The 23,489-nt window shown below is 60.9% G+C and overlaps 4 protein-coding genes across 4 annotated transcripts; 2 read left to right on the forward strand and 2 right to left on the reverse strand.

Moving 5' to 3' along the window:
* Nucleotides 1–466: 466 nt before the first annotated feature.
* Nucleotides 467–16,797, forward strand: SPRG_10648 (hypothetical protein; the record flags this gene model as incomplete). Its single annotated transcript, XM_012349884.1, has 32 exons — nucleotides 467–792; nucleotides 840–1,220; nucleotides 1,271–1,414; nucleotides 1,463–1,900; nucleotides 1,947–2,066; nucleotides 2,115–2,159; nucleotides 2,203–2,291; nucleotides 2,336–2,380; nucleotides 2,429–2,703; nucleotides 2,755–2,910; nucleotides 2,960–3,018; nucleotides 3,069–3,287; nucleotides 3,337–3,531; nucleotides 3,579–3,793; nucleotides 3,843–5,806; nucleotides 5,863–6,301; nucleotides 6,345–7,135; nucleotides 7,188–7,307; nucleotides 7,345–9,053; nucleotides 9,101–9,207; nucleotides 9,264–9,361; nucleotides 9,408–11,203; nucleotides 11,259–11,699; nucleotides 11,753–11,920; nucleotides 11,982–12,179; nucleotides 12,226–12,783; nucleotides 12,831–13,028; nucleotides 13,076–14,373; nucleotides 14,417–14,603; nucleotides 14,663–15,400; nucleotides 15,454–16,114; nucleotides 16,166–16,797. The coding sequence occupies exons 1-32, from the start codon at nucleotides 502–504 to the stop codon at nucleotides 16,795–16,797; spliced, it is 14,775 nt and encodes a 4,924-aa protein (XP_012205274.1). The 5' UTR covers nucleotides 467–501.
* Nucleotides 16,798–17,183: 386 nt separating this feature from the next.
* SPRG_10649 (hypothetical protein) lies at nucleotides 17,184–18,861 on the reverse strand. Its single transcript, XM_012349885.1, has 2 exons — nucleotides 17,411–18,861; nucleotides 17,184–17,366 (listed from the first exon to the last, which is right to left on the reverse strand). The coding sequence occupies exons 1-2, from the start codon at nucleotides 18,803–18,805 to the stop codon at nucleotides 17,265–17,267; spliced, it is 1,497 nt and encodes a 498-aa protein (XP_012205275.1). The 5' UTR covers nucleotides 18,806–18,861; the 3' UTR covers nucleotides 17,184–17,264.
* Nucleotides 18,862–19,481: 620 nt separating this feature from the next.
* Nucleotides 19,482–19,955, forward strand: SPRG_10650 (hypothetical protein). Its single transcript, XM_012349886.1, has one exon. It carries the CDS (start codon nucleotides 19,551–19,553, stop codon nucleotides 19,872–19,874), a length of 324 nt encoding a protein of 107 aa, XP_012205276.1. The 5' UTR covers nucleotides 19,482–19,550; the 3' UTR covers nucleotides 19,875–19,955.
* On the reverse strand, nucleotides 19,947–23,256 carry SPRG_10651 (hypothetical protein; the record flags this gene model as incomplete). The annotated part of the gene is made up of 10 exons (XM_012349887.1): nucleotides 19,947–20,552; nucleotides 20,598–20,836; nucleotides 20,885–21,123; nucleotides 21,169–21,335; nucleotides 21,389–21,534; nucleotides 21,576–21,926; nucleotides 21,973–22,100; nucleotides 22,151–22,266; nucleotides 22,313–22,594; nucleotides 22,645–23,256. The coding sequence occupies 10 exons, from the start codon at nucleotides 23,254–23,256 to the stop codon at nucleotides 19,962–19,964; spliced, it is 2,871 nt and encodes a 956-aa protein (XP_012205277.1). The 3' UTR covers nucleotides 19,947–19,961.
* Nucleotides 23,257–23,489: the final 233 nt, after the last annotated feature.

Genomic DNA, 23,489 nt, shown 5'->3' on the forward strand with positions numbered 1-23,489 from the left:
TGGGATGTGTCCTCGGTCCACGCACACCTTGGGTGGGCATGCAGCAGAAACAAGTCGGCGCTCGAATTTGACGTGGGCGACGACGCTGAGCCCCTTCCATCGGTGCAGCAGCGCATTTGCATAGACACGACCTTAAGCGGTCCTTCTATTCCTCCAACCCGAGGCCGCGTCTTTGGGCAATTTATCCAAGTCCGCAGAGGTACCGGGTAGCAGAGTACGCTCAGCGACGTACAGTACTAAACGTAAGCTCGACGATCGCCAGTACAAAGCTACTTGTTGCGCCAGACTCGGCCCTGACCACACGCGTTCGGTGGCTGGCGCCAACCGGCATCCTCCCAAAGATCGTGCGTCGGCCAATCAGCAGCTGGCATTTTCTTCCATACTCTTTTCTCGTGCAACGTCGCGGCGGTTCGCGACCGCCCAAGCGTCGCGGTTTAGGGCTCACCACGCCCGCGAAACGACCCTTCGGTTGACGGCCCAGTGTGCATTCTGCGAGATTCGATGGCGGCCACGATGCTGCCGTCGCACGGAACGATCATCCTCAAAGAGGGCTACCTCATCAAGCGCAGCAAGGGCAACAAGCTCGTGTCCAATTGGCGCCGGCGCTACTTCCGGCTCCAGCCCGGCGAGCTCTTGTACTTTGAGTCGCCGCAAGAGGTCGCGCCGCGTCGCCGCATTCCTCTCGGCCTCGACTCGACCGTCTCGCTCACGAACGACCAAGGCTACAACCTCTGCTTCATGCTCCAGTCGACGCCAACGTCCGACAAGTTTTATGTCCAGGCCGCGACCGAGGTACACCTGGATTCGATTCGTACCCCGGTGCACACAGCGTTTTGTAGACGGAGAAGAAGGCGTGGGTCGACGCGATCTTTGAAGTCCTTCGCCGCGCGAAAGACGTGCTCAACCAGCCCGACCCGAGTACGCGCTTCCCTCGACGCATCACTTGGTCTCACCTTTTCGTAGGTGCGGGGTTGCGGCCCAATTTGGTCCATCGGCGCTCATCGCGAACACCGACCTTGCAAGAGTCGGTGCACCTCAACGTGCGCGTGGCCGCGGCGAAAGGGCTCATTGCGGCCGATGCCCGGGGCACGAGCGACTCGTACTGCGTCGTGACACTCGTCGACAAGGGCGGGCACTTTATCAACGAGACAAAGCGGCAGACCAAAGTCAACGGAAACGACCTCGCGCCCGTGTGGAACTTCGACACGGTGTTTGGCGACGTATGTCTCTCTATAGAAGGACAAGTTTGCGCATTTGATGCACGTTGTAGAAAATCGACTTGACGCTGGTCGATGAAGTACGCTTCGACTTGTACGATCAAGACTTGTACACCAAGGACGAGTGCATTGGGACCGTGTCGGTGCCCATGGGTCTCTTCAAAATGTCGGTCGCGAGTGCGACGTCGTCGGAAACCGTACGACTTCATGGCTTGATGCACACCATGTCATGGAAAACCTGGTAGATTGACCACTGGTTCCAAATCGCACCGCCGCCCCAAGGCGCGCGCCCGACGACGCATTTGCTCAACTTGGGGCAGAACACGAAGGTCCTCAACGAACGCGACCACGGCGAGCTGCACGTGATCATGAGTCTCTCGGGCGAGAAGCTCCCCGCGTTCTTCCAGTCGCTCGAGCGCAGCCATTACTCGCCCAAGAAGGAAATGATTGCCAACAACTTTGACGAGACCGACAACCGGCTCGAAGTCAGCGTCGTCTCGGCCAAGGGACTTGTGTATTTGGACCCGAAAGACAACGCACCGTCGACTGCCATCAACCCGCTTGCCGAAGTGCACGTGCTCGACGTTCACAAACGCCTGCTGCACCGCGAGACGTACCGCAGCGGGATCCAGTTTCGAACCATCGCGCCGACGTTTTCCGAATCGTCGTTTGTGTGCGGCCGCGTATGTGGAGAATATTGTCTTCTATCGCCCTCACACGACAATTTAGCACGCACCCATCGACCAAGCGGGGTACGTCAAGGTCACGATCCTCCACGCCGAGCGCGGCGACCGCTTCATTCCGCTCGGGTCGGTCACCATTGATCTCAACGAAGTGTCTGCGTACAAGGTACCCATCGGCTCCCTCCATCGGCCATAAACAAAGCCGCGTGTCTAGTTGACAAAATGGTATCCCCTCGAGTCGGCGCCGGGCCCGGACGACGTACGACCACGTCTTCTGTACTCTGGCACTCGACGCTTCCTAGGTGACCAAGCACGTGGGCGATGTGCGCTTGGAGCTGTGTCTCATTGGCGAAAGCCGCGGGGAGAAGCTACAAAAAGAAGCCACGCGACGGTACACCCTCGTCTCCAAGACCAAGGACCGCATCTTGTTTCTAGAGCCATTACGGCCGCGGGGCACACGAAAACCATCGAGCAGACCGAGTACGATCGTATGGTTGGCTACCCAGAGGCAATATACCGTGGCGGTAGGCTCGACAATGCGCAATTCCAGATGCTGCTGGCCGAGCGACACTTGGACGGTGCCAAGATTGCGTGCGCAGAGAAAGGGTACCAGGTCCGCCACCCGAGCTTTTATGGCGTCAACGGCTACCTCCACGCAGCCCACGCGCAGCTCGTGCACGCCAACCGGCGCCACCAAACGCCCGACCACGTCTTCCAGAACCGCGGGTTGATTGAAGGCTACGCGCTTCTGGACGTGTCGATTGTCGGTGTCCAGAACCTCACGGTCGGAGACCGCACGTCGGGTACTCGAGAAAGAATGTGGTCGAACCGGTTGTCTGAGATGAGCGATCTAGTCTTGCCGGTGGGCACGTACGCCAAGCTCGAAGTCGAGCCCACGGTGGCCATCATTGCGGGCAAGAAGGTCTCCAAGCCGTACCTGGTTCGCAAGGCCAAGAGCCCCAAGAAATCACCGACGCACCGCGTCCTGCAGCACCCGGAAGACCGTGATGGTAGTCATCTCTGTCGCCAAACACCAACTTATTCCTCGCACTGTAATAGACTTGAACGGCGGCATGGTCCGGCAGGCGATCTGGGGCAAGAAGCCGCTGACGGCCGAGGTGTCGCCGGCGCGGCAGCGGCTCGGAAAAACGAGCAGCGCCACGAACAGGCCGACGTCATGGCCGACGATCGTCCGTACTTGCGCGTGCGTGTCGTCTCGGGGCACAGTCTCCTCGCGGGCGACATGAACGGCTACAGCGACCCGTACTGCACCATCTTCCTCACCGACACGCACGACGTGCCGTACAAGAAGGAGAAGAAGAAGACCGCCGTCGTGAACAAGACGCTCAACCCGGTCTGGCAGCACGAAGAGTTTACACTTGGCTACGTACGAGGCTTCCGACGTAGCCACGTGGCTTCACGTCTCGGTATCTTAGGACATTGATCTGAACAACGCCAAGACGCTGCTTCTGCACGTCAAGGACCACAACAACATTGGCCATGCGACGCCGCTCGGGCGCGTCGAGATTCCGCTCCAGGACCTCTGCCAGGGCTCCGCGACGACGACGTCGATTGCGACGGTCGCCATGACGAAGCGGTACCGACTCGTGCCCGAGCCGTGGATGAAGCAGGTGGGCGCTGCGCTACCGAAGCGACTTGAATGCGAACGAGCGGGTAGGAGCGCGTCGACCTCGGGGAGCTGTGTCTCGAGACGGAAATGATTGGCAATGCGACCGTGCTCGCCAACCTCCTCGTGCGCCAGAAGCAGCTCGCTGCGGGGATGCTCTCGTTCCACTCGAGCCACTCGCTCGTGGGATCGAGCGACGCGCCGCCGACAGATGCTGCGGCGATGGAGGACGAAGAGACCATTTTCACGCCGGGCCAGCACATTCGGTACGGTTCTCGTCTTTTCGCAAGCTTATGAAGAATTTGTGGGCTGTAGAACGTACTCGACGCCTGGCAACGACCCGCAGTGGCCCGGCGATCGCTTCCAGCTCCAGCTCGCGTACCCGGCCCTTCTGACCGACTCGGTACCGAGCGTTAAGTACCGCGACGAAGGCTTCGAGTACGACGTGCGGGTGACCGTCCTCTGCGGCCGCAACATGCTCAACTGCGACCGTAACAGCGAGGCGGACCCGTTCTTCACCATCTACCCGGTCTGGCCCACGGGCGAGGTCGTCCACGCGGCCAAGCAGCAGTCGCTGACCGTCTACGAGAGTCGGAATCCTGTCTGGCCAACGACAGCGTTCACGTTTGGGCACAACTTTGATGTCACCAAGATATCGCACTTGGCGATTCACTTCTACGACCGCGACTGGGGTGACCTCGATACGTCGTGCCTCGCCGCGCTCGGCGATCCCAGCGAAGTCGACAACAGCGCGTGGCTGCCACGTCATCTGCTGCACAAGGTGTCGCCTGCCGGCGACGTCGACAAGTCGGGCGCGCGTGACATGCTCGAGTACGATCAGAAGGTGCTGGCGTTCCGTCGGTGCGGCGCCGGTGGCAACTACTTTCCGGGCCGCGTCCGCCATTACACGCCGTTCCCGTCCGACACGTACCTCGTGCTCTTTGACGACGAGCTGAACTCGATCTCGCTCCTCAAGAAGCTGCTTAGCTACGACGCAATGGGCGAGATCATGCACGTGCGCAACGACGGCTCGGTCGACATCCAGCTGCACGGCGAGAAGAAGACGTATGTCCCGCGTGTCCCGCTACGCCTCTTGACGCCGATCAAGGCGTTCCCGCCGGCGGTCGACACGACGCTGGCGGCCAAGCGCCCGGCGGCGACGGCGCCAACACGGGCCAAGAAATGGACCTCCGTGCGTCTCCATGTGCTCTCGCTCGCCGAGATGCGGTTGCCAGAGAACGTCAACGCCGCGGTTGTCGTGTCCCTCCTGGCGGCCCCCGATGCCAAACACGTCACCGTGACAGCGCTCGGCGAAATCGTGGGTCTCGTCGAGACATCGACGCGGCCGCCGTCACCGTCGCGCGCGTCGATGCTACCATTGCCCGAGACGCCGAAAACGTTCGTCGTGCCGTCGGCGCAAGGAGCGTCGCTCGCCCACGTCGATCCATGGGTGCTCGAGGGCCCACTCCTGGACGCGACCGACGCCTTCCTCTTCCGCATCGTCGACCAAGGCAGCGGTAAAGAAGCCACGAAGGGCTCGACGCGAGTTCTTGGGATGGCCAAGCTCGACGTCCAAAGTCTTTTGGAAGACCACTCGAACCAGCACCTCAAGATCTTTCCCGAGAAGACGCTTTCGTTTGATACGTTTTATGGCGTCTTACAAACGCGGACGAGTTGCACGCGCCGACCGGTCGACGACGACGTCATTGAAGAGAGCGTGGTGACGGCCACACTCGACGATGGCAAGAAGGGCGTCGACGAGTGGTACGCCGATGTGCTCCGAAAGGAAGCCGAGACGTCGCTCGGTCTCTCGCTGCGGTCGCTCCTCGAGCCGGGTAACCACGTCGAGCTTTCGTACCTGGCACGGCGCCAGGCGCTCCGGGGCGCGCTCTCGGCGCGGCAGAACCGACAAGTCGACAACCTTGGATTCGCGCTCAACGCTGTGTACCGTCACGTTCTTAGCGTCCTGCGCGCGATCGAGCTCTTTGACGAGTACGAGGGCTTGTCGCACGACGATCAACGCAAGTTCTCGGCCATGCACTGCGTGAGCGCGCTGGGCGACCACGACGAGTGGCTCTACCGGCGCCTCAATGACATGCCGCTCCACGTGCGTAAGAAGACCGTCGTCGACCTTGAAATGCACTTGTTGGAGCTGGCGGGCGCGACAACGCTGCCCGAGGTGCCGCTGCCCGATGCCAGCCGCGACGAGTGGCTACGCATGCGCACTTTACGCTGGGACGCCATCAACCAAGTGGGCGATTTCTTGCCCCTCGAGCGCGGTAGGGCTTTTTTGTATCGATATATCAACTCACCGGTTGGCAAATTATATGCTTAGGGTTCGTGCTCAAGTACGCGGCGTGCTTTACGGGGTCGGGTCTAATCTCGTGGATCCTTCGGCTCCCGTCCGTGCTCTGGAAGGACGGGTGGACGGCGTTTGCCGTGAACGAGGTCATGGACGACGACGCGCTGCTGGGGTGGGAGGACCCCGCGCTGTTGATCAACACGGAGGCGATGCAAGCCCCCGAGAGCCGCGAGCACGCGCTCGTGTGGCTCAAAGCACTCTTTGACGCGGGTTACATTGAGAGTGTCTCGGACAAGCGTGACTTTGCCGACGGGGACGACCGGTACTATAGGCTGCACGGCCTCGAGCACGAGCGTTTGCATCAGAAGCGCAAGGACAGCACGTTCCCGCTTGACTTGGTCCAGGAAATCGACTGCCAGACCAAGAGCAAGGGCGAGCTCTTCTGCAAGCGGCTCACCGACCACGCGAGCGGGTACATCGCAGCGCACGTACCGTGTATCTTATCTCGCTCGTAGCTTTCTTGGGACGCAGAGCACCGTGTCGAATCTGATTGGATCGGCGGCCATGACGGTCGAAGCCATGACAAGCCTCAAGGTGCCGCACTTGACGCTACCGAACGTCGCCAATGCGCTGAGTTTATCGCCGCACATGCTGTGGGACTGGAAGTACGCGCTCTTTATTCCTGGCGCCAAGCACGAGCACAAGTACATTTATCTCTACGACTCGGTGCATGCGACGAACGCGTCGATCGCGATCGATCTCTCGGGCGCGCGCACGTTCGTCACGTACAGCAACGCCGCCGTCCACGGCGACGACTGCTTTGAAGTGCGATTCCCGACCTTCTTCGCGCCCGACCCGGTTACCAACAAGCTGTGCAAGCTCTCGGACGCCGACGTGGAAGCGGCGTTCGCATCCGACGTCAGCCACAGCATCGTGCTCAAGGCCACCGACTCGCAGGTGTGGGTCCAAGCCATGCTGCTCGCCGGCGTCAAGGTCGTCCTCGAGAAGCGCCAGAAGGTCCTCTTCCAGCGCCTCAACAACACGGTCCTAGAAGCCAAGTGCGTCAAGGCCAACGTGCCGTTCAATGCGTCCGACCCCGAAGGCTCGTTCCAACACCTCATAAACGCGGTCTTCGGCCACGACAAGGCGAGCCAGCACTCGTCCGACAAGCAACTCAAAGAACTTCGGTCGCGCATTCGCAGTGAGCTCAAGAAGACGGCTGCGCTCAAGGAGCCCGTGACGGCCAAGTACGGGCAGAGCGGTATCTTTGACCCGCCGCCCACCGACGCGCGCAAGTTCACGCGCAGTATGTCCTTGCATTTCTCTCTCGGACGTCCCTATGAAGCTCGTGCCTGTAGGTACCGAGTACCCTGCGCGGATTAGCAAGATCGCAACACCGTTCACCGACGCAAACTACCCAGTCAAGGTGCTCTACAAGCTCGAGGCGGTGCCGCCTCGCATGCAGCAGCTGCTGAAAAGTATGGCATTTCGTCGCGCGCCATGTGGCTCGAGCAGCCCAAGGCGTTCGCGACCTCTTCCTCCTCTATGACGTCGAGTACCACCACAAGAACGAGACGATCATCGAGAAGCACCTCTTGCGCGAGGACTTTCACACGATGGACGGCGACCTCGACCCGCTTAAAGTCCATAGCAAGTGCGTCGACCTCAACGTGGTCTTCAAGCCCCACGACCTGGAGGGCTGCGTCTCACTGTTTACAACGTACGAGAACGGAGAGACACCCATGGGCCGGTTCCGCATCCCGATTCAAGCCCTCTCGGACACGCGCGAACTCGACTGGTGGTTCAAGCTCATGCCGGAGCGGGGCATGCTCCAGCGCCGTGAGCTCGGGTCGATCCGCGTCCGCATAGAGATGCGCAAGCACCCATCCAAGACGTGCATGGGCAGCCTCGCGCTACCGCCTCCGGTCGCCCAGCGCATCGAGAAGGCCATTACCACCAAGGTGCACAACCAGCCAGAGTCGTGGCTGCGTCGCAAGCGGTCGGGCGCCGCGGCGACGGCCAAGCCCAAGGCACCGGTACGATCGGTGCTGCACATTGATGTCCTCGAAGGCCGGAAACTCATCGTGTGCGACATCCGCACGTCCGACCCGTTCGTGCAGCTGTACCTCGTCGGTAGCAAGAACGGCAAGGACGACGAGGTCGCTTGCGGCAAGACCGACATTGTGCCCAACACGTTGAACCCGAGGTGGACCAACCAAGGGTTCACACTTGGGCGCGGCGACGACGTGCGTCTGGACGACAAGAAGGCGCTGATTCTACGGGTGTTTGACCACGACTCGCTCTCGAGCAACGACCCAATGGGCTGTCTCCGCCTCGAGTTTGATAAGGACCATCTCGGATACATCCGCCGCCTCAAGCTGCACCACGCAGGCCCCAGCGGCAAGGAGACGCCGACGTGGCTCGCCCTCGACGACAGTGGCGAAGTCGAGGTCTTTGAGCGCCTCATGCGCGACACGAAAGCAGGGCAGCTCGCGTGGGCCAAAGCGCGTGGGAATTCGGAAGACGACGGAGTCCTTGGTCGCCTACGCTTTCGGGTCAAGGTTACCCACTGCGACTTTACCGAAGCACCAGAGACGTCGGCGAATGCGCCGCCGGTCAAGGCTGGGAGTCCTCTCAAGCCGGGCGCTCAAACGATCATCCGCGCCAACCCTGCGCACTCGGACCTTACGCGCTTTGGTCTCGAGCTCACGCTTGAGAGCGTCTATGGCAAGGACAAGAAGGCGACTGTCGACGATGCCAGCCTCGCCGGCTTTACGCTCGCGTTTGCCCCTCGCACGCGGGAAGGCCACCTCGTGAGCTACGACGTTTTGGCCGAGCAGGCGACCCATGATGGGAAAGCGCCGCTTCTCGAGCGATTGAACGAGGTCATTCTGCTCGGGACCTCGTACGACGTGACGCGCGTCGCGTCGTACGACGTGGTCTTGCACCACACGGAGCGCGGCTCGTCGCTTCTCGGGTCGCTCGCCGTCGCCACCGGTCTCGCCAACTCGACACTCGAGATCGAGTGTCTCAACCGCGACACCAAAGACGTGCTTCAAAAGGTCGTCTTGAGCTTCAATGCGTCCTACATGGGACTGCACCGCGCCGAGTACGTCGAGCGCGTTCTTGCCGAGACGTATGCGTACGCTGGCCTCGACTTTGACCCGCGCTCGATTGCATCGCTGGGGCAGACGGCGGAAACGTTCCTTTGGGAGACATGCCACGTGCCCGTCGTCGTGCCTGGCGAGAGCGTCTCGAAGCTCTGTTTCAGCAGCTCACCAAGCTCTACGAAAGCAGCCGCCTGCACTGGCAGCTCACGCCGAAGCTGCTCTTCTTCCTCTTGCACCACAACTTGTCCCGCGGGAAGGATCGACTACCGTACGAGCATACAGTGCCTCTCGCTGAGTCCTTGCGCGCTGGTCGGCCGTGCTGAGTGCCGTCGCCGAGGCGAAAGGGCAGCTCACGGGTCGTCTTCACGGCGAACTCACGCCACGCTTGATCGCAACGCTCTCAACACTCTGCGACTGGAGCGGTACGGTAGCAGCGTTTTACGAGTCGGATGCTCATAGTGAATATAGGAGGTGACACGGTCATGATGGCAGCCACCTCGCACGACACGCCGCAAACCACGACGACTCTGCATGTCGGGGATACGGTCCACGCACATGTGGCGCCGGCGCTGGCACTTCTACCTGGTGCAGCCGTCGACGTCCGCTCCAGTGACAGCGCCGAGTACATCGCTGGCGTCGTTGCGTGCACCTACGCCGACGCGTTTGTCGATGTCATTTGTCCACCTATCTCGGACGACTTGTCCCTTACCGAGGCGAGCGTCGTATACGTGCGCACACCGAGTACAGAGTGCACGTGGAAGACCCTCCGGTCGGCGACCGTGACCGACATCAAGGCCAACGACGGGACGCCGTCGTACCGGGTCCGCTTCGACGACGACAACTCGGATGTTTGGCTGCCGCGCACAGAGCTCTACACGTACTTCAGCCGTGTGGGCATGGACCTTGTGAGTCCGCTCCTGCTGCCCAACACGCACGTCCGCGTCGTGCACGAGCAGACCAACCGGGCGGCGCGGGTCGTGCGCTCAATGGGCGGCGCGATGTACGAAGTCGCGTTCGTCGAAGGCGGCGGTGTGGCCAAGACAGTGCGCCGCGGGTGCTTGGCGCCGCTGCCAACGCACCTCGTCCGCGGCGTCGTGTCGAGCGTGCGCGCGGTGAAGGACGGACCCCCGGTGTACGACCTCGTGCTGGACAATGCCAACGTCGCCACCGACGTATCCCGCGACGCCTTGCGCCTCGAAGATGTCGCACTTCGAACGGACGCGCTGCACCTCTGCGCCGCATACGTGCCGCATATCAAGATCGGCCCCACGTCGGTGACCGCCGAGTCGATCCAGAGCCTCTGGGGCGGATCCTCGGTCGTCCAAACGTATCTCGAGCTCCCGTCGTCCATCAAAAGTGTCGCCGTCCGCGATGCTGTCACGGGCGCCGTCACGCCGCTGGGACCGCGCACCGAGGCCGCGCCGACCGTTTTCGGACAGTACCACGGCTACCTCCTCGGAACGCAGTGGAGCGATGCGGACAAGGCCAAGGCCGCGGCCGTGCGCCAGATGTCAGTAAAAGAGCTTCCGCTGCCAAATTTGCTCTCGTTGCTACTGGCGCCGGCACCGCACGTGTGCCTCACAGGCACGCTGGCCATCGCCGGTGCCAACACGGTCGCATTCCAAGCGGCGCTGAGTCAATGGACGTCGCAGCTGCTTGCGGCCGAGATGCGCCGAGTGATTACGCTCATGGTGCACGCCGCCTTGCCGATCGACGCGGCGCCGACCGCAGTGGCAATCCACTCGATCACGAGTGCGCTGGGCGGGAAACCCGTGGCGGACGTTGTCGTCTTTCGCGAGAAGGGCACGGTCTCGGCCACGTACAAGAGCACGGGCAAAGCGCTCACTCAGGTGCCGATCGAGAACCTCCAGCTGCTCATCGACTTTGAGGTGCGACTGACGCTTCCGACGACGAGCTCGGAGGCGCTCTCGACGGTGGCCAGCAGCGTCTTGGACCGGGCAAAAGCGGTCGCCGACGTCTTGCAGGCGCAGACGTCGCTCGTCTTTGTCGAGAGCACTGCGAGCGCGTGGTCGTTCGACGCGGATGATATTGCATGTGCCGACGCCAACGCCACGCTCTCTATTCAAGTTGCCAAGCGCAGCAAGAAGGACCAAGTGGTCCGTGACTGGTCGGCGCCACCGACGAGTGAGCTCGTGACGTCGCCACTGGCAGATGTCCACCTGCTTGTGACGACGACCGACAATCGGGAGCACGACGTGACGCTTGCGGCGTACGACCTCAAGCAAGAATGTGACCTACGCCATGTACGTCGCATTGCATATAAACCCTCGACGGCTCATGGAAGAATGGTCTGCGTAGGAACTCTTGCCGCGCTTCCAAGCCTCGCTAGTGACGGCCCCGGCACCTGACGGCACGTCCGTTGTTCGCTTCCACGACGCCAAGGACGCTACGAGCGTCGTCGACGCGAGTGACATTGCGCTGGACGCGGTGCATGTCGACGTTCTCAAGGCCCACGACTTGCACACGACCAAGTCGACGCGGAAGGGCTCGGTCGGCGACTACATGGACGAAGAGATCTCGGTGCGGCTCTTCCTCATGACGAGCGACGTGCCGTCGAACGCGGGTGGCAAGAACCGCATCGGGCTCACGGTCAACGCGGACGGCGCGATTCTCAAGGACCTGAAGGGCCAAGAGTACCCCAAGAGCACCGAGACCGTCCGGTCGGCGCACAAGGAGCACCACAAACCGTCGGTGGACTGGGAAAGCGCCAAGAAGGCCAAGCGCTTCACCTTTGGCCAGGTACAACTTGTGTGTTATGCAATTGTGGGTGGCAAATGCATTTACGATGCTAGCCACGAATGGCGCTCGAGTACGCGACCAAGTTGGTGTTCGAAGTCATGACGTCCGGGTCGGGGGCCGTGCTCTCGGGCCAAAGCACAACGGGCGCCGCGTCGACATTTGCATCGGCCAACTGCCTTGGGTTCGCGACGCTGGACCTTGCCACCTTGCCCAAGCACGCCGTACGACGAAAGATGCCTGCATCAACTCTGCCCGATCTCACGCAATGTCGATGATCTGTAGAAGGAGTTGTCGATCCCACTGTACCGAAAAGGTCACCCAGAAGACCGCGAGCCGCGCGGCAGCCTGACGCTTCGCGTGCAGCGGGAGCAGCTCCTTACGGTCGGCGCCACCGTCCACGTCCGTCGGTGTGCGCCGTTAGACAAGTGGGTGCTCTGCCCTCACGAACTCGTCTTGCGCAGTCTTCGCTACAAGACCAAGGTACTTCACCACACACTTGTCACGGTCACTAACGTTGTGGTGACAGCACGCGGAGCGCGGTCTCGTCGAGAAGCTTCACGGCGAAGTGCTCGCGAGCGCGAAAGGCGTCGAACACGAACACGAGGTGCAAAAGCTTCTGCAGCTCGTGCGCCTCGACGACGACCAAACGGGCTTCACGTCGCGGACCGTCTCGGTCGTGCTCAAGCCGCGCCACGACGCGTCGTCGTACGTGGCCGTGGTGCCGCCCATGACGCTCTCGCAGGTGAGCGCCGCCGACGTCATCGCCGCGGGCCGTGCGACTGCCGACGCGGTCGTCGAGTTGCTCTCGCCGCGCCACAAGCACCGGCGACTCAAGTGGTCGGCCGACTTTGTCGAGAAGAAGCCCACCGACACCGAGCACGTTGTCGCAGACCACCGGTCGCCGTTCGAAGTCGCAACCGACCGCCTCCGAAGCACGCTTCTGAAGCTCCACTACGTTTCGACAACCAAACTCATTCCAATGCTCGACAAGATGGCGCTGCTCAGTGTATCGCCAAGCGCCGATTTTATCGAAGCCGAACGCATCTTGACGTTCTTTGAAGACGAAGTCGACGAGTTGGACCATGTTTGTCCATCCTCGACGTGACTATCGTCATCTAAGCTCATGCGTAGGACGATGCCATGGCGTTTGAACGCCTCGACAAGAAGACGCGCGTCGCCAAGCTCACGCAGCTCCTCGGTCGGCTCCTGAAGGCTTATGTCCGCGTGTCGATCCTCGTCGACCACGAGACGCGGGGCGCTGTGAACAACCGCATGACAGACGAGGTCGTGGGCATGGCCATTATCCCGCTGCTCGACCTCCTCGACCAGGTCGGATCAAAATATTGTTGAATTTCGAGGTTCCAACAGGACCGTAGCGCCAGCACAACCGGCAGTACCAGCTCCATCTCGACCGCAGAGGCAACGACGGTCTCTGCACCCGCGAACTCAAAAAGGCGCTCGTGCACATCAAGACCCAGCTTTCGTTCTCCGAGCTCTCGATGCTCGAGACCGCCATCAACATCTTCAAAGACTTCAAGAAGAACTACATCGACACGTTCGAAGTCGCGCGGCGCCGTGTGACGGCCGCGGTTGTCCCCGCGCAGCGCCGGCGCTGGCAAACCCTCATGGGCTACCTCGAGACGCTCAGCGAGCAAAGCGTCGGCAAGATGCACTGGGAGACGACACCGACGCTTCTCGAGCACGTCTGGGACATTTTCCTCTCGCACAAGCGGCAATTTCCAAGCCAACTGCTTGCGTTTGCGCCGCAGATTGTCGCGTACCGAGACGCCGTCGTCAAGGTCCACGCGCGCTGGGTAAACCTCCAGCCTATGCTGCAAGAGCTGCTCGAGATCCAATCGCGCGTCGCCATTGACGCGACCCGGACGCCTGACCTCTTGGAGGCGATTCAGAGCCAAGTCGAAGGCCTTGACGTTCTCCGCCGCAATGCGTGGGACCAAGTCGAGGGCAAGTGGCTGAGCCTACGGGACGTACTCGAAGAGCTCGTCAGTATGCAAGAGCGCAACAAGCTGCACATGGCCCGTGCGCCGCTCCTCCTCAAGTTTGTAAGCGACCACTGCTCCAAGGGTCTCAACCCGCGCCATGCCGACGCCGTCGCGGCCGTTCAGTTTCGCTGGATCGCGCTCACCAAGCACGACGGCCCCATCAACGAGCTGCGGCTCATGGAGACGCATGGGTTGCACTGGCGCCGGACGTACGACCTCCTCCGGCTCCTCGACGAACAGTGCGAGGGGTTTAGCGACGTGGACGCTAAGGCACTCGGTGCTGTCAAGGAGCGTTGGGCCCAAGTCGAGAATTGGCTCAACGGCTTTCTCGAGATGCAGCAAAGTCAGATGATCCATTGCCAGCAGACGCCGTATGCGCTGCGCAAGTTCCTCCTCATTCGCGACCACGACCTCGTTCGCTCCAAGGACCTTGGCGTCGAGCACGATAGCGAGCAGGTCGAGGGCATGCTCGAGTGGTACGCGCACGAAGAGGCCAAGCGCGAGCTCATTCGGCTGCCGCATCACCGCATCACAACCGACGCCGAGCGCGACGACTGGCTCCAGTACTCGGAGAACGGCCGCGACGCACGCCTCCTCATCACGAAGGACGAGATGCGCATGAACGCCGAGAACGTCCGGGCGGCCCTCCTGGATCGAGGCGTGCTTCCGGCGTACGTGCTCTGCATAGCGTGGTATGTGTCTCATTCTGTGTAGGTCGATGCCATGGCATGAGATTGCGCGCATTCGCAAGGCAACGGGGCAGTGGCCCAAGGTCGTCCTTGATGAGATCGACGCAATGGACGCGGCCGTCGACAAGAACGAGCTTCTGCGCAACCCTGAGCGCGTCGTCGAGCTATCCACGGTGCTCGAGGACGTCGGCAAAGGCGACTTGCTCTGGAAGGTACTTGCTCATATTCGCCACACGATTCCGACAGCAAAGGGCATCATCTACTCTACTAGGTCAAGCACTGTGTCAATGAAAACAAAGAGACGGCGATCCCGATCACGATGAAGGACCTCCTCTTCGAGTGCCAACGCCGGGGCTTGGCGACGACGGAGCTCGATGCGCTGCTCAAAGGCCTCGCGACGACCTTACAAAAGGAAGAGCTCACGCGGCGCAACATTCCCGTGCCGGCCAATGCGAGCGTCGAGAAGGTGTGCTCGATCCTTGTCGCACATCAAGTCACCGAAGTGCCACTCCCGATCAAAATCACGGATATTCAAGACGCTCTCGTCGCCCGGCACTTGGACAAGAAGGGCGACGCGCAGTACGTCCGCGGCGTCCGTGTCAACACGTTGTCCCACGGTGCGCTCGGAAATGGTCCGTCGCCTCTAGGTATTGTCGACAGCCACGTCGAGCTCCTTCGCAAGCAGCTCCTCATGGAAGCGATGCGGAAGCGCAACTCGCTCATCAAGACATTCCCAGTCGCGTCGCAGGCGCTCCTCGAAGAGACCGCAGACGTCGTCGAGCTCGACATGAGCGGTAGCAACGAATCGCTCGTCGACCGCTTCCACGCCATCCTCGTGCACGAAACCTATTGCATCAAGCTCGCTTCGTACGCGGCCTTGGACCGCTGCGCGCGGGCACTTGTCGGTGTGCCCCGGGACCAGGTCATGACCAAAGAAGACATGGCGTTGTGCCTCCAAAAGTACAATGCGCGGCTTCCGGCCACGGCCTTTACGCGCGACGAGCTTTTCGTGCGGCCAAGTCCGGTCTCATCAACGCGCCGACCGAGACGCTCTTATCGCAGTGCCCGAGTGGCGGCAATGCGGCGGCGATGGCCTACTACGCGGCGCTTCGGACGACTGCGATCGCCTTCCAGGAACAGGTGCCATTCACAGGCCGCGTCGCGACCAACCTCGGTGTCGTGGACGCGATGCCCTTTGAAGTACCGCGGGAACTGCTGAGCGCGACGGCGCTGCCGCTCGACCGGAGCAAGCTCACCCTCGGGTATGTCGTGGTCGACTGGCTCCTCGGCAACGACGATACGCCCGTGGAGCTCCGGAGTGCCAACAGCAAGTATTACCTCCAGCGGCTGCAGTGGGTCTCAGCGGCGCTCACGATCCGCGACCGGTGGTGGACGCTCGGACGTGGCTGGTGCGATCTACCGAGTGACATTGGCGTCGGCGTCAAGGTGCTTCTGGACCAGCTCATTCTCATGGCCGGCGAGAACAAAATGCACATGACCAACGCGGAGCGGCTCCTCAAAGAGATCAACGAAAAGTGCATTGAGCTGCGCCTGCGCGAGAACGATGCGCTGGAAAATATTCTGTTTCGGTTCAACGAAAACATGGCGCTGCTCGAGGAGCTCGTCGAACACGCCGAGCGGTGCATCAACAACCGCAAGCTCCACTCGGAGCGCACGCCCGAGCTACTGCACCTCATTCAGCAGCACTGCGTCACACCCAAGGGTACATTCTCATCGACAGCAGATGAGGATGGATGTATTATGTGTGTCGTAGGGCTCAGCACCCGGCACCAGGAGGCATACCGTGTTGTGACGACGCACTGGCTACCGCACGGGCGGCAGCTCGAGGAGCTCGTTCAAATGCACAAGGAGGGGACGTTCAGCATCCATCGGACGCCCGAGATACTCGAAGAGATGGCGCACCACACCGAAGGTATCGCGGGCTCGAAAGAGACGGTCAAGCCTGCGGACGGAGCCGAAAACAACGATGCGTTCTCGGCTGCCCAGCTCACCGAGTGGCGCAAGGGCCGACGCAAGTCGGTGCTCAACGAGCAGCGACCAGGCCTCTCGATTGAGGAGCCTGAAGTGTCGGCGCCGCTTTCTACCGAGGTTGAGACGTGGAAGTCGCTGGCGGCGCCGACAGCAACGAAAGCCAACGTCTCGCCGCTCAAGCGCTCCGTGACGTGGTCGTTTGATGTCGATGCGACCAAGGACGAAGCTGCGCGACCAGCTTTGCCCATCTTCCAGCTCCAGCACAAGCTCCAGCCGCGCAAGGCTACTCTGACAGAGGAGGTGTGCGAACTCATCAAATCGCCGTCCAAGTGGTTTGAACCCAAGAAGAAGACGGCACGGATTCCACCCCGGCTCTTCTTCCCGCCGCAGGTCGCCCGCGACGACCATGTGTAGCTTACTGCATACAACAAACTACATTTCTAAATCGAAAAAGATGCATTTAAGAACCACCGTTGGTGTCTGCCCTGCGCCTTGCGAGGTGGCTCCAGTATGGTACCGAGCTACCTTTGCACGCGCGCACCAGGAAGCAAGGTAAGAGCTGAATTAGTCGAGGAGCCCGCCCCTCGGGGCCAAAACTCCCGCTTATCCATTAACCGAAGCTCGACGTGCCTTCGAAAGCGAGACGATCCAGCTGCACCCAACGCCCCGGCGAATAAACTTGGTCGATCCATTCCGTGCACATCAATAGTCAAGTGTGGCGACCACACTCATCGATGTCGTGCTGCGGGACCGAATGGACTGCTCGGTCACGGCCCATGCAAAGTGTCAAGACATCGGTGCTCGATAGACAATGTGTGCACATTCAAAAGATGTGGTCGTATATATTAAAACTACAGCACTACGTCGCGTCGACGACACAGTTACGGCTTGATATACCGCACCTTGAAGTCCTTGTCCAGATAGTACCCGTGCTTGTGCAAATGGGTCGGCGGCAGCTCAATCATGAGGTCATACTCGAGCACCTACATTGCCATCATAGCACCACGAAATCGCGGCGTCCTCCTACCTTGCTGCAAAAGAGCTCGTAGTCGTCGTCCGTCATCGGACCGTACAGCAAGCTCCACTTGCCGTCAATGAGAATGAAGTAGTAGCGCTCACACTCGCCGTGCTCGTACCAGCCCTCTTCGCCCTGGACTGTCCCCGGGCAGGCGTTTAAAATGCCATTCGACTGTGTCTTGGATCGCGAGGATTTCTTGGTCGTGCCGTTGCCCTCTTTCTTGCCAAGGATCGAGCGCATCTTGTCTTGCATCTTGCCAATCGTGCTCTTGTTGCCGTTCTTGCCGGACGCATTCGTGCTGCTCGTGCTTGCTTCGTCTCGTATCTCGTCCTTCTTTTGCTGTTGCTCCCGCGTCAGATACCCCGTCGTACTGGTGGTCGCCGTCGTCGTCGTCGTCGTCGTCGCCGCGGTTGTCGTTGATGTCGACGACGCGACGACCTTGTCTTCCTTGTGGCCGTCCACGATCTCTTCACCTCCGGTCGACTGTTTAGCCTCTTTACTACCCTTGGGCACGCCCTCGTCGTACGTCTTCTTCTTGTCTGGCGTCTTGCTCTTCTTCTCGGGCTCGGGGTCGCTCTCGGTTTCCTTGATTTGCTTATGCTTTCGTCGCCTTGAGCGCGACTCGCGGTCCGACGCGTCGTCGCTCGAGTGCGACTCGTCGTCGTCGTCGTCGTCGTCGTGCCGGCGCCGGGACCGATGACGCCGGTGACGCGACGACCGACGCCGTGTCGTGTCACCGTCGCTGCTCGACTCGCTGCTGCTGTGGCCTTTCTTGCGTGAGTGATGGCGCTTGCGCCGGTGCTTCTTCTTCGATTTGCGCGGTGTCTCGGCCTCCTCCTCTTCCTCAATGTCGACGTCGTCCTCTGCCCGCTTCTTGGCCTTGGCCTTGCGTGCAGACTTGCGCGGTGTCTCCGCCTCCTCCTCTTCCTCTTCCTCGAGGTCGACATCGTCTTCGTCGGACGAGTGGCGCTTCTTGTGGCTCTTCTTCTTGGCCTTCTTCTTCTTCTTGCGCGGCGACGACGGCGCTTCGGTGACGGCACCGTCCTTGTCGAGGAACTCGACATAGGATGCGGGCACATACCCGACTTTGCCGTTGCACTCGCACTTTAAATAGCCCGTCTTCTTGGACGAATGGACCGTGAGGAGGTCGCCGGCTTTGAGCGTGAGCTCCTCGTCGTTCTTGGGCTTGCGGTCGCGAAGTGCTCGCGCCAAGGTCGTGGAGGCATTTTCGTCGTCGGGCGGCGTCGGCTCGCGCGCTGTCTTGGGCGTCTTGTCGCTCGTGTCGACATACGAGGTCGACGACGACGTGATCGGCGCGTTGGCATACGCGTCGATCGAGTCGTTGCTGAGGCCCTTGATCTGCTTAATGGGCTGCTTGGGCTTGGTCGTGAGCGCAGGTAACATGCTGGCTCAGACACGCGACCGCGGGCCAAGCTGCAACTGACTTTCGCAACGAGGCGCAACCGAAACTGTTTCGAGCCGCCTTTCTGGCCAGACTGCCATCCGGCGACACGCTATTCTTAGCCGCCGTATCCGGAAAACGGCGCCAACGCCACCTCCTACGGCGTCACAACGGTCCGTACCCAACACGGCCGTCCGCAATGGATTGCATCGGCGCTCAAGCCCACTAGCACTCTGTACCTCGACATGCCGAGTTTGTGGCGAAGCGATGTCTGGTCGCTGCAAGCATACATCGCTGACGAGTCAAGACTCGCCGAAGCTTTCCTCCTGCAAGCATACATCGCTGACGAGTCAAGACTCGCCGAAGCTTTCCTCCTGGCATATACCGGTATGAGGTCCATACAGATTTCTGGTCGATATCAGATCTGACAGAAATGTTATCGCTGCCGGAACCGAGTCTACCCTCTCGGCCGTAGTATTCTCTCAGTGATTCTTCACACTCCGAGTCTACCCTCTCGGCCGTAGTATTCTCTCAGTGATTCTTCACACTCTGTAGCATTTTTGGCGCGGACCACACGAGCCATGCCACCTCGTCACGGGACGACGCGTGTTGAAGGCAACGTTTCATGATCCAAATGGACCAATGGCATAGCTCATAAATCCGCCAATCCCGTGCGTCAACGTCAAAGGTTTCCGCCAATCAAACGTCGCTGCAGAAAGGACGCCATGCGTGGTCGCGAATTCCAAAATGGTCTCGGGCGTCCAATTTGTCAAGAGCTTGATCTCGCAGCACGGCGTCGTCGTCTTCAGCAAGACGACGTGCCCGTACTGCCGCATGGCCAAGGACGTGCTCGGCTCCGTCGGCGCGCGCTTCCACGTCGTCGAGCTCAACCAAATGGGCGACGCGCCGACCGGGGACGACGTGCAGAACGCCTGCTTCCAGCTCACGGGCCAGCGCACCGTGCCCAATGTCTTTATCAACGGCAAGTCCATTGGCGGCGGCTCCGACACGGCGGCGCTCCAGAAGGCCGGGAAGCTCGTTCCTCTTCTCAAGGACGCTGGCGCCTTGTAAAGCGCACGAAACAAATTTCTGAAGGGAAGACGGCACTGATAATCAAAGGTATTAATACAAGTGTACCCTTGTACTACGACATGCGCCTTAGCACGGAATCTGAAAGACGGGCGCTCCGTGGCCTTCCATTGGCAATTGCTCGCGAGCGCGAATGCTGGCGACGACCCACTTGGACGTGACGACGACCGGCTCGCTACCCGCGGTGCGCCGTCTCGCTTGGATCCACGGGCGCAGAAGCGCGAGCCGCTCTGGTGTCGACGGTCCGTCCGGCAGAACGACATGCGTGACCCGACTCGATAGCACCGTGTCGACTTGGCCACCGAAGAGAGCGATGCACTGCGCGATGTGATGCATATCCGATGTACGGTCCACTCGCGCTGGCAACGACGCGTCCGTCACCATCGATGAAAACTGGTCCACGTAGACGACGCAGTGCCAGAGGCAGTTGGTCGGGCACTCGATCGCTGCTTGCTCGTCTGCATTGAGATGGCGCGCCGCGTCCTGCCACGCGTGCGGCTGCGGCGGTGGAAACGCCGGTGACTGCAAGAGTCGTTCGAGGTCGTCGCGCGTCAATGGGGTTGTGTAGTGATCGCCGTAGGCATCGTACTGGGTCGTGAGGAGCGCGGCCGTTGGCGCCGTCGCAAACACATAGTCGGTCGCGCGCTTGGCGACCAAACTCTACTCAAAACGTGCGTGGAACTAGTCGTATGAGAGAGAGCGTACGCTCGCTTCGACGCTGCGGAGGACCCAGTCGGCGTGCAGAATGTCGTACACACCTTGCTTCATGTAGTTGCGTGTTTTCAGTCCGTCGGCATGCGGCGCCACAATCCACGTCGTCGCGGGCGGATGCAGCGTTGGGTGCGGGTTTTGCACACACGTGGCACCATGAGCGTGCAGAAGCTGCTCGAGACCCGGCTTGTCCATCGTGCCGAGCTTGCCGGGGAGCACACAAAACGTAGACCCTACCCCTCGCCGTCAACACGACTAGAGACGCCATGGGCGCTTGTTGCCTGAGAAGAGCGACGATGCTTCTTCGACCTCGGCGAGGTTGGCCTGCGTGTATTGCAGCGCGACGCCGACGTGACCCTTGTCCAAGGCCGCGCGCTTGGACTTTTGTGGCGTCGCCTTGCGCTTCGTCGTGTCCTTGTGGCCGAAGGCCACATCGATCGCGCGTTTTTGGCTAAACTGCTGGCCCTTGAGAGCGTTGAGCTGCGAGAGTGTGAGCGCGTCGGTCCAGTTCTTGTCATACCTACAGAGCGTGTCAGTGTTCTACACCACTTCGATCCGAGTGTACCGAATGGCTTTGACGCGCGGAAAGCGGAGTGTCAAGCCCGTCTGGTACTCGCTCGAGTACGTGAGCTCAAACCCATAGATCTCGACGCAGACCGAGTCTTCAGGGGCTAGCCACACGTCCGGGCGAGAGTCGGCTTTTGGTGTCCAGCCCTCAAAGTGTTCTGGCAGCTACACACACAAATGGATCTACGAGTAGATCACAGCGAAACTAAAGCAAGTACCTTGCCGGCCTCCCAGGGGCGCCAGTGCGGCGCGAGACGCTCCCGAAGCGCCTCCAGCTCGGGCAACGAATAGCCCGAGCCCACTTTACAAAACGACACCACCGGTACCGACGCGTCCGACGCCTTTGGCGTCCGTTCCAGCACCCCTAGCACGACATGAGACGTCGCCATGCGCGACTGCACCAACCGAGCAGAAAATGGGAGACGGCGCCGCCGCGCCGACTGCCCGACCCGTAGTAGCCGCCAATGACGAGCACGTCCAGTTGGCGGGTCATGCCGGCGTAATCGGGCTTGAGCTTGACCCAGCGCTGGCTCTTTCGACCGGCTTCACCGCACATGTAGTGGGACGTGGCGTCCTTGAGGATCACACCCTCGTAGCCAGCGAGAAGGCGGGCGTCGACTTCGGCCATGACGCGCTCGTGTCGGGCCTGCGCCGGCATCGAGGCGGTCACGAGGACCTGCTCGATGCGTTCAACGCGGTGCGCCAGCGGTGTCAAGATCGCATCCAGGACGGAGAGGCGTGCCGAGAGCGGTAACCCTAGTCCTCACGTGAAGAGATGCCATGGTACCATTGATCTCGGTACCCATAATGTTGGTCGACGTCGACGCGACGACGTTGGGGCAGGCTTTTTGGATGAGCGCCATGGCGCCGTCGCCGCCGCAGTAGACAATGTCCCACACGACGTAGCAGAGCCACTGCCCTGGGTTTTTGCTACAATGACATCGATCCCATCCTCGCTGCGCATCGTGAAGGTTCCGTACCCTTGGGCTTGCTCGATCGCGACCGTCTTGAGCGACCCGAACGACTCGTACTTGAACGCGACGCTGTCCCAGACAAGCATTTCGCCGTCGAGAATGCAGTCGTACGCTGCATGGACCTATGTCCATCGTTGTTTCGCCAGCTTGATGCAATCAACCACGTACTTGGGCCTCAATGTACGAGGCGATGGCCGGGCCGTACTTGTCCGTGTAGTTGGTGCCGTTGCGTGTAACGAGCTGCGTCGAGCGACCGCCGGACGCCGTGCGCTGTACATGGCACGTGATCCGCTCGCCGTCGAGCTTGGGCTCCATGTAGAACGCATTCGACTGCATTGCTTGGGTGCACTCGCCAAAAGGCACGCGCTTGGCGAGCATCGGCGTAAAGACCTGCCCGGGCGTAATCGCCGGTACGTACCGAACGCGCGAGTCCGTGAGCTCGTCGCAGACCTACAGGAGACCCTTGGTGTACAGGCCATGCACAGGAAAGAGTGACGTACGCGGGCCAAGTCGTTCGTGTGGTTGAACATTTCGGGCGCGTCCGGGTGAATAAAGGCCAATACGCGTTCGTGGCGCAGTCCAATCTTGAGGTCTTTGAGGATCATGCGGACAAGCCATTTCTGTTCGTTGCCCGAGAAGCGTGTAAGCATCTGCCGCAGCACGCGCTTCTTCTCGGCCATCGCATCGACCATGTGCACCTTATTGAGCGCGTCGAGGAGTCCATTGACGTCCTCGATGGTCACGGACGCATCGCAGGGCTTGGCCCGGTATTGCATGACTTCCTCGAGCACGGACGAAAAGTCGCCGACCGCCCGCGTCGTCACGATCGTCGGGTCCGTCCAATGCAAGAGCTTCTTGCCGTCTCCGCTGCTGGCGCTGATGCCGAGGAGCTCCACGTACAACGCGGCGAGCTTCTTCTCCTTGAGCTTGTACGTCCGGTCGCGGTCGAGGTGCGGCAGGAGCAGCCGCAGCAGCGGGTACACCGAGCCATCGCCGCAGGCCGCGCGCAGCTCCGTGCTAAAGATGAGCTTGAGCTTGGCCTCGCTCTTGGTCGTGCTGGCGACGCGCTCGAGGAGCGCGCAGAAGCTTCCAAAGGGCAACGTCCCGGCCATTCTCGCTTCAACCGCGCAATGGGCAATGGCCAATATGCGCAATATGGTGAATGATGGTCTTACGCCCCACTGCGATTGGCCAAAAAGATAGCCAATGGCCTTCTCGGATGACAGCCTCCGCACTGCCGTCGTCACCGCCGCCGTCACCGCGCGTCCCGTTCCTTGCTCATACCACGCGTGCGTCCTTAATCCTAGACGACGCGTGACGTCGCGCCGTCGACAAGCTCCTCGGC

The sequence above is a fragment of the Saprolegnia parasitica genome (genome assembly GCF_000151545.1).
Source record: "Saprolegnia parasitica CBS 223.65 unplaced genomic scaffold supercont2.59, whole genome shotgun sequence".
Taxonomy (NCBI): domain Eukaryota; phylum Oomycota; class Saprolegniomycetes; order Saprolegniales; family Saprolegniaceae; genus Saprolegnia; species Saprolegnia parasitica.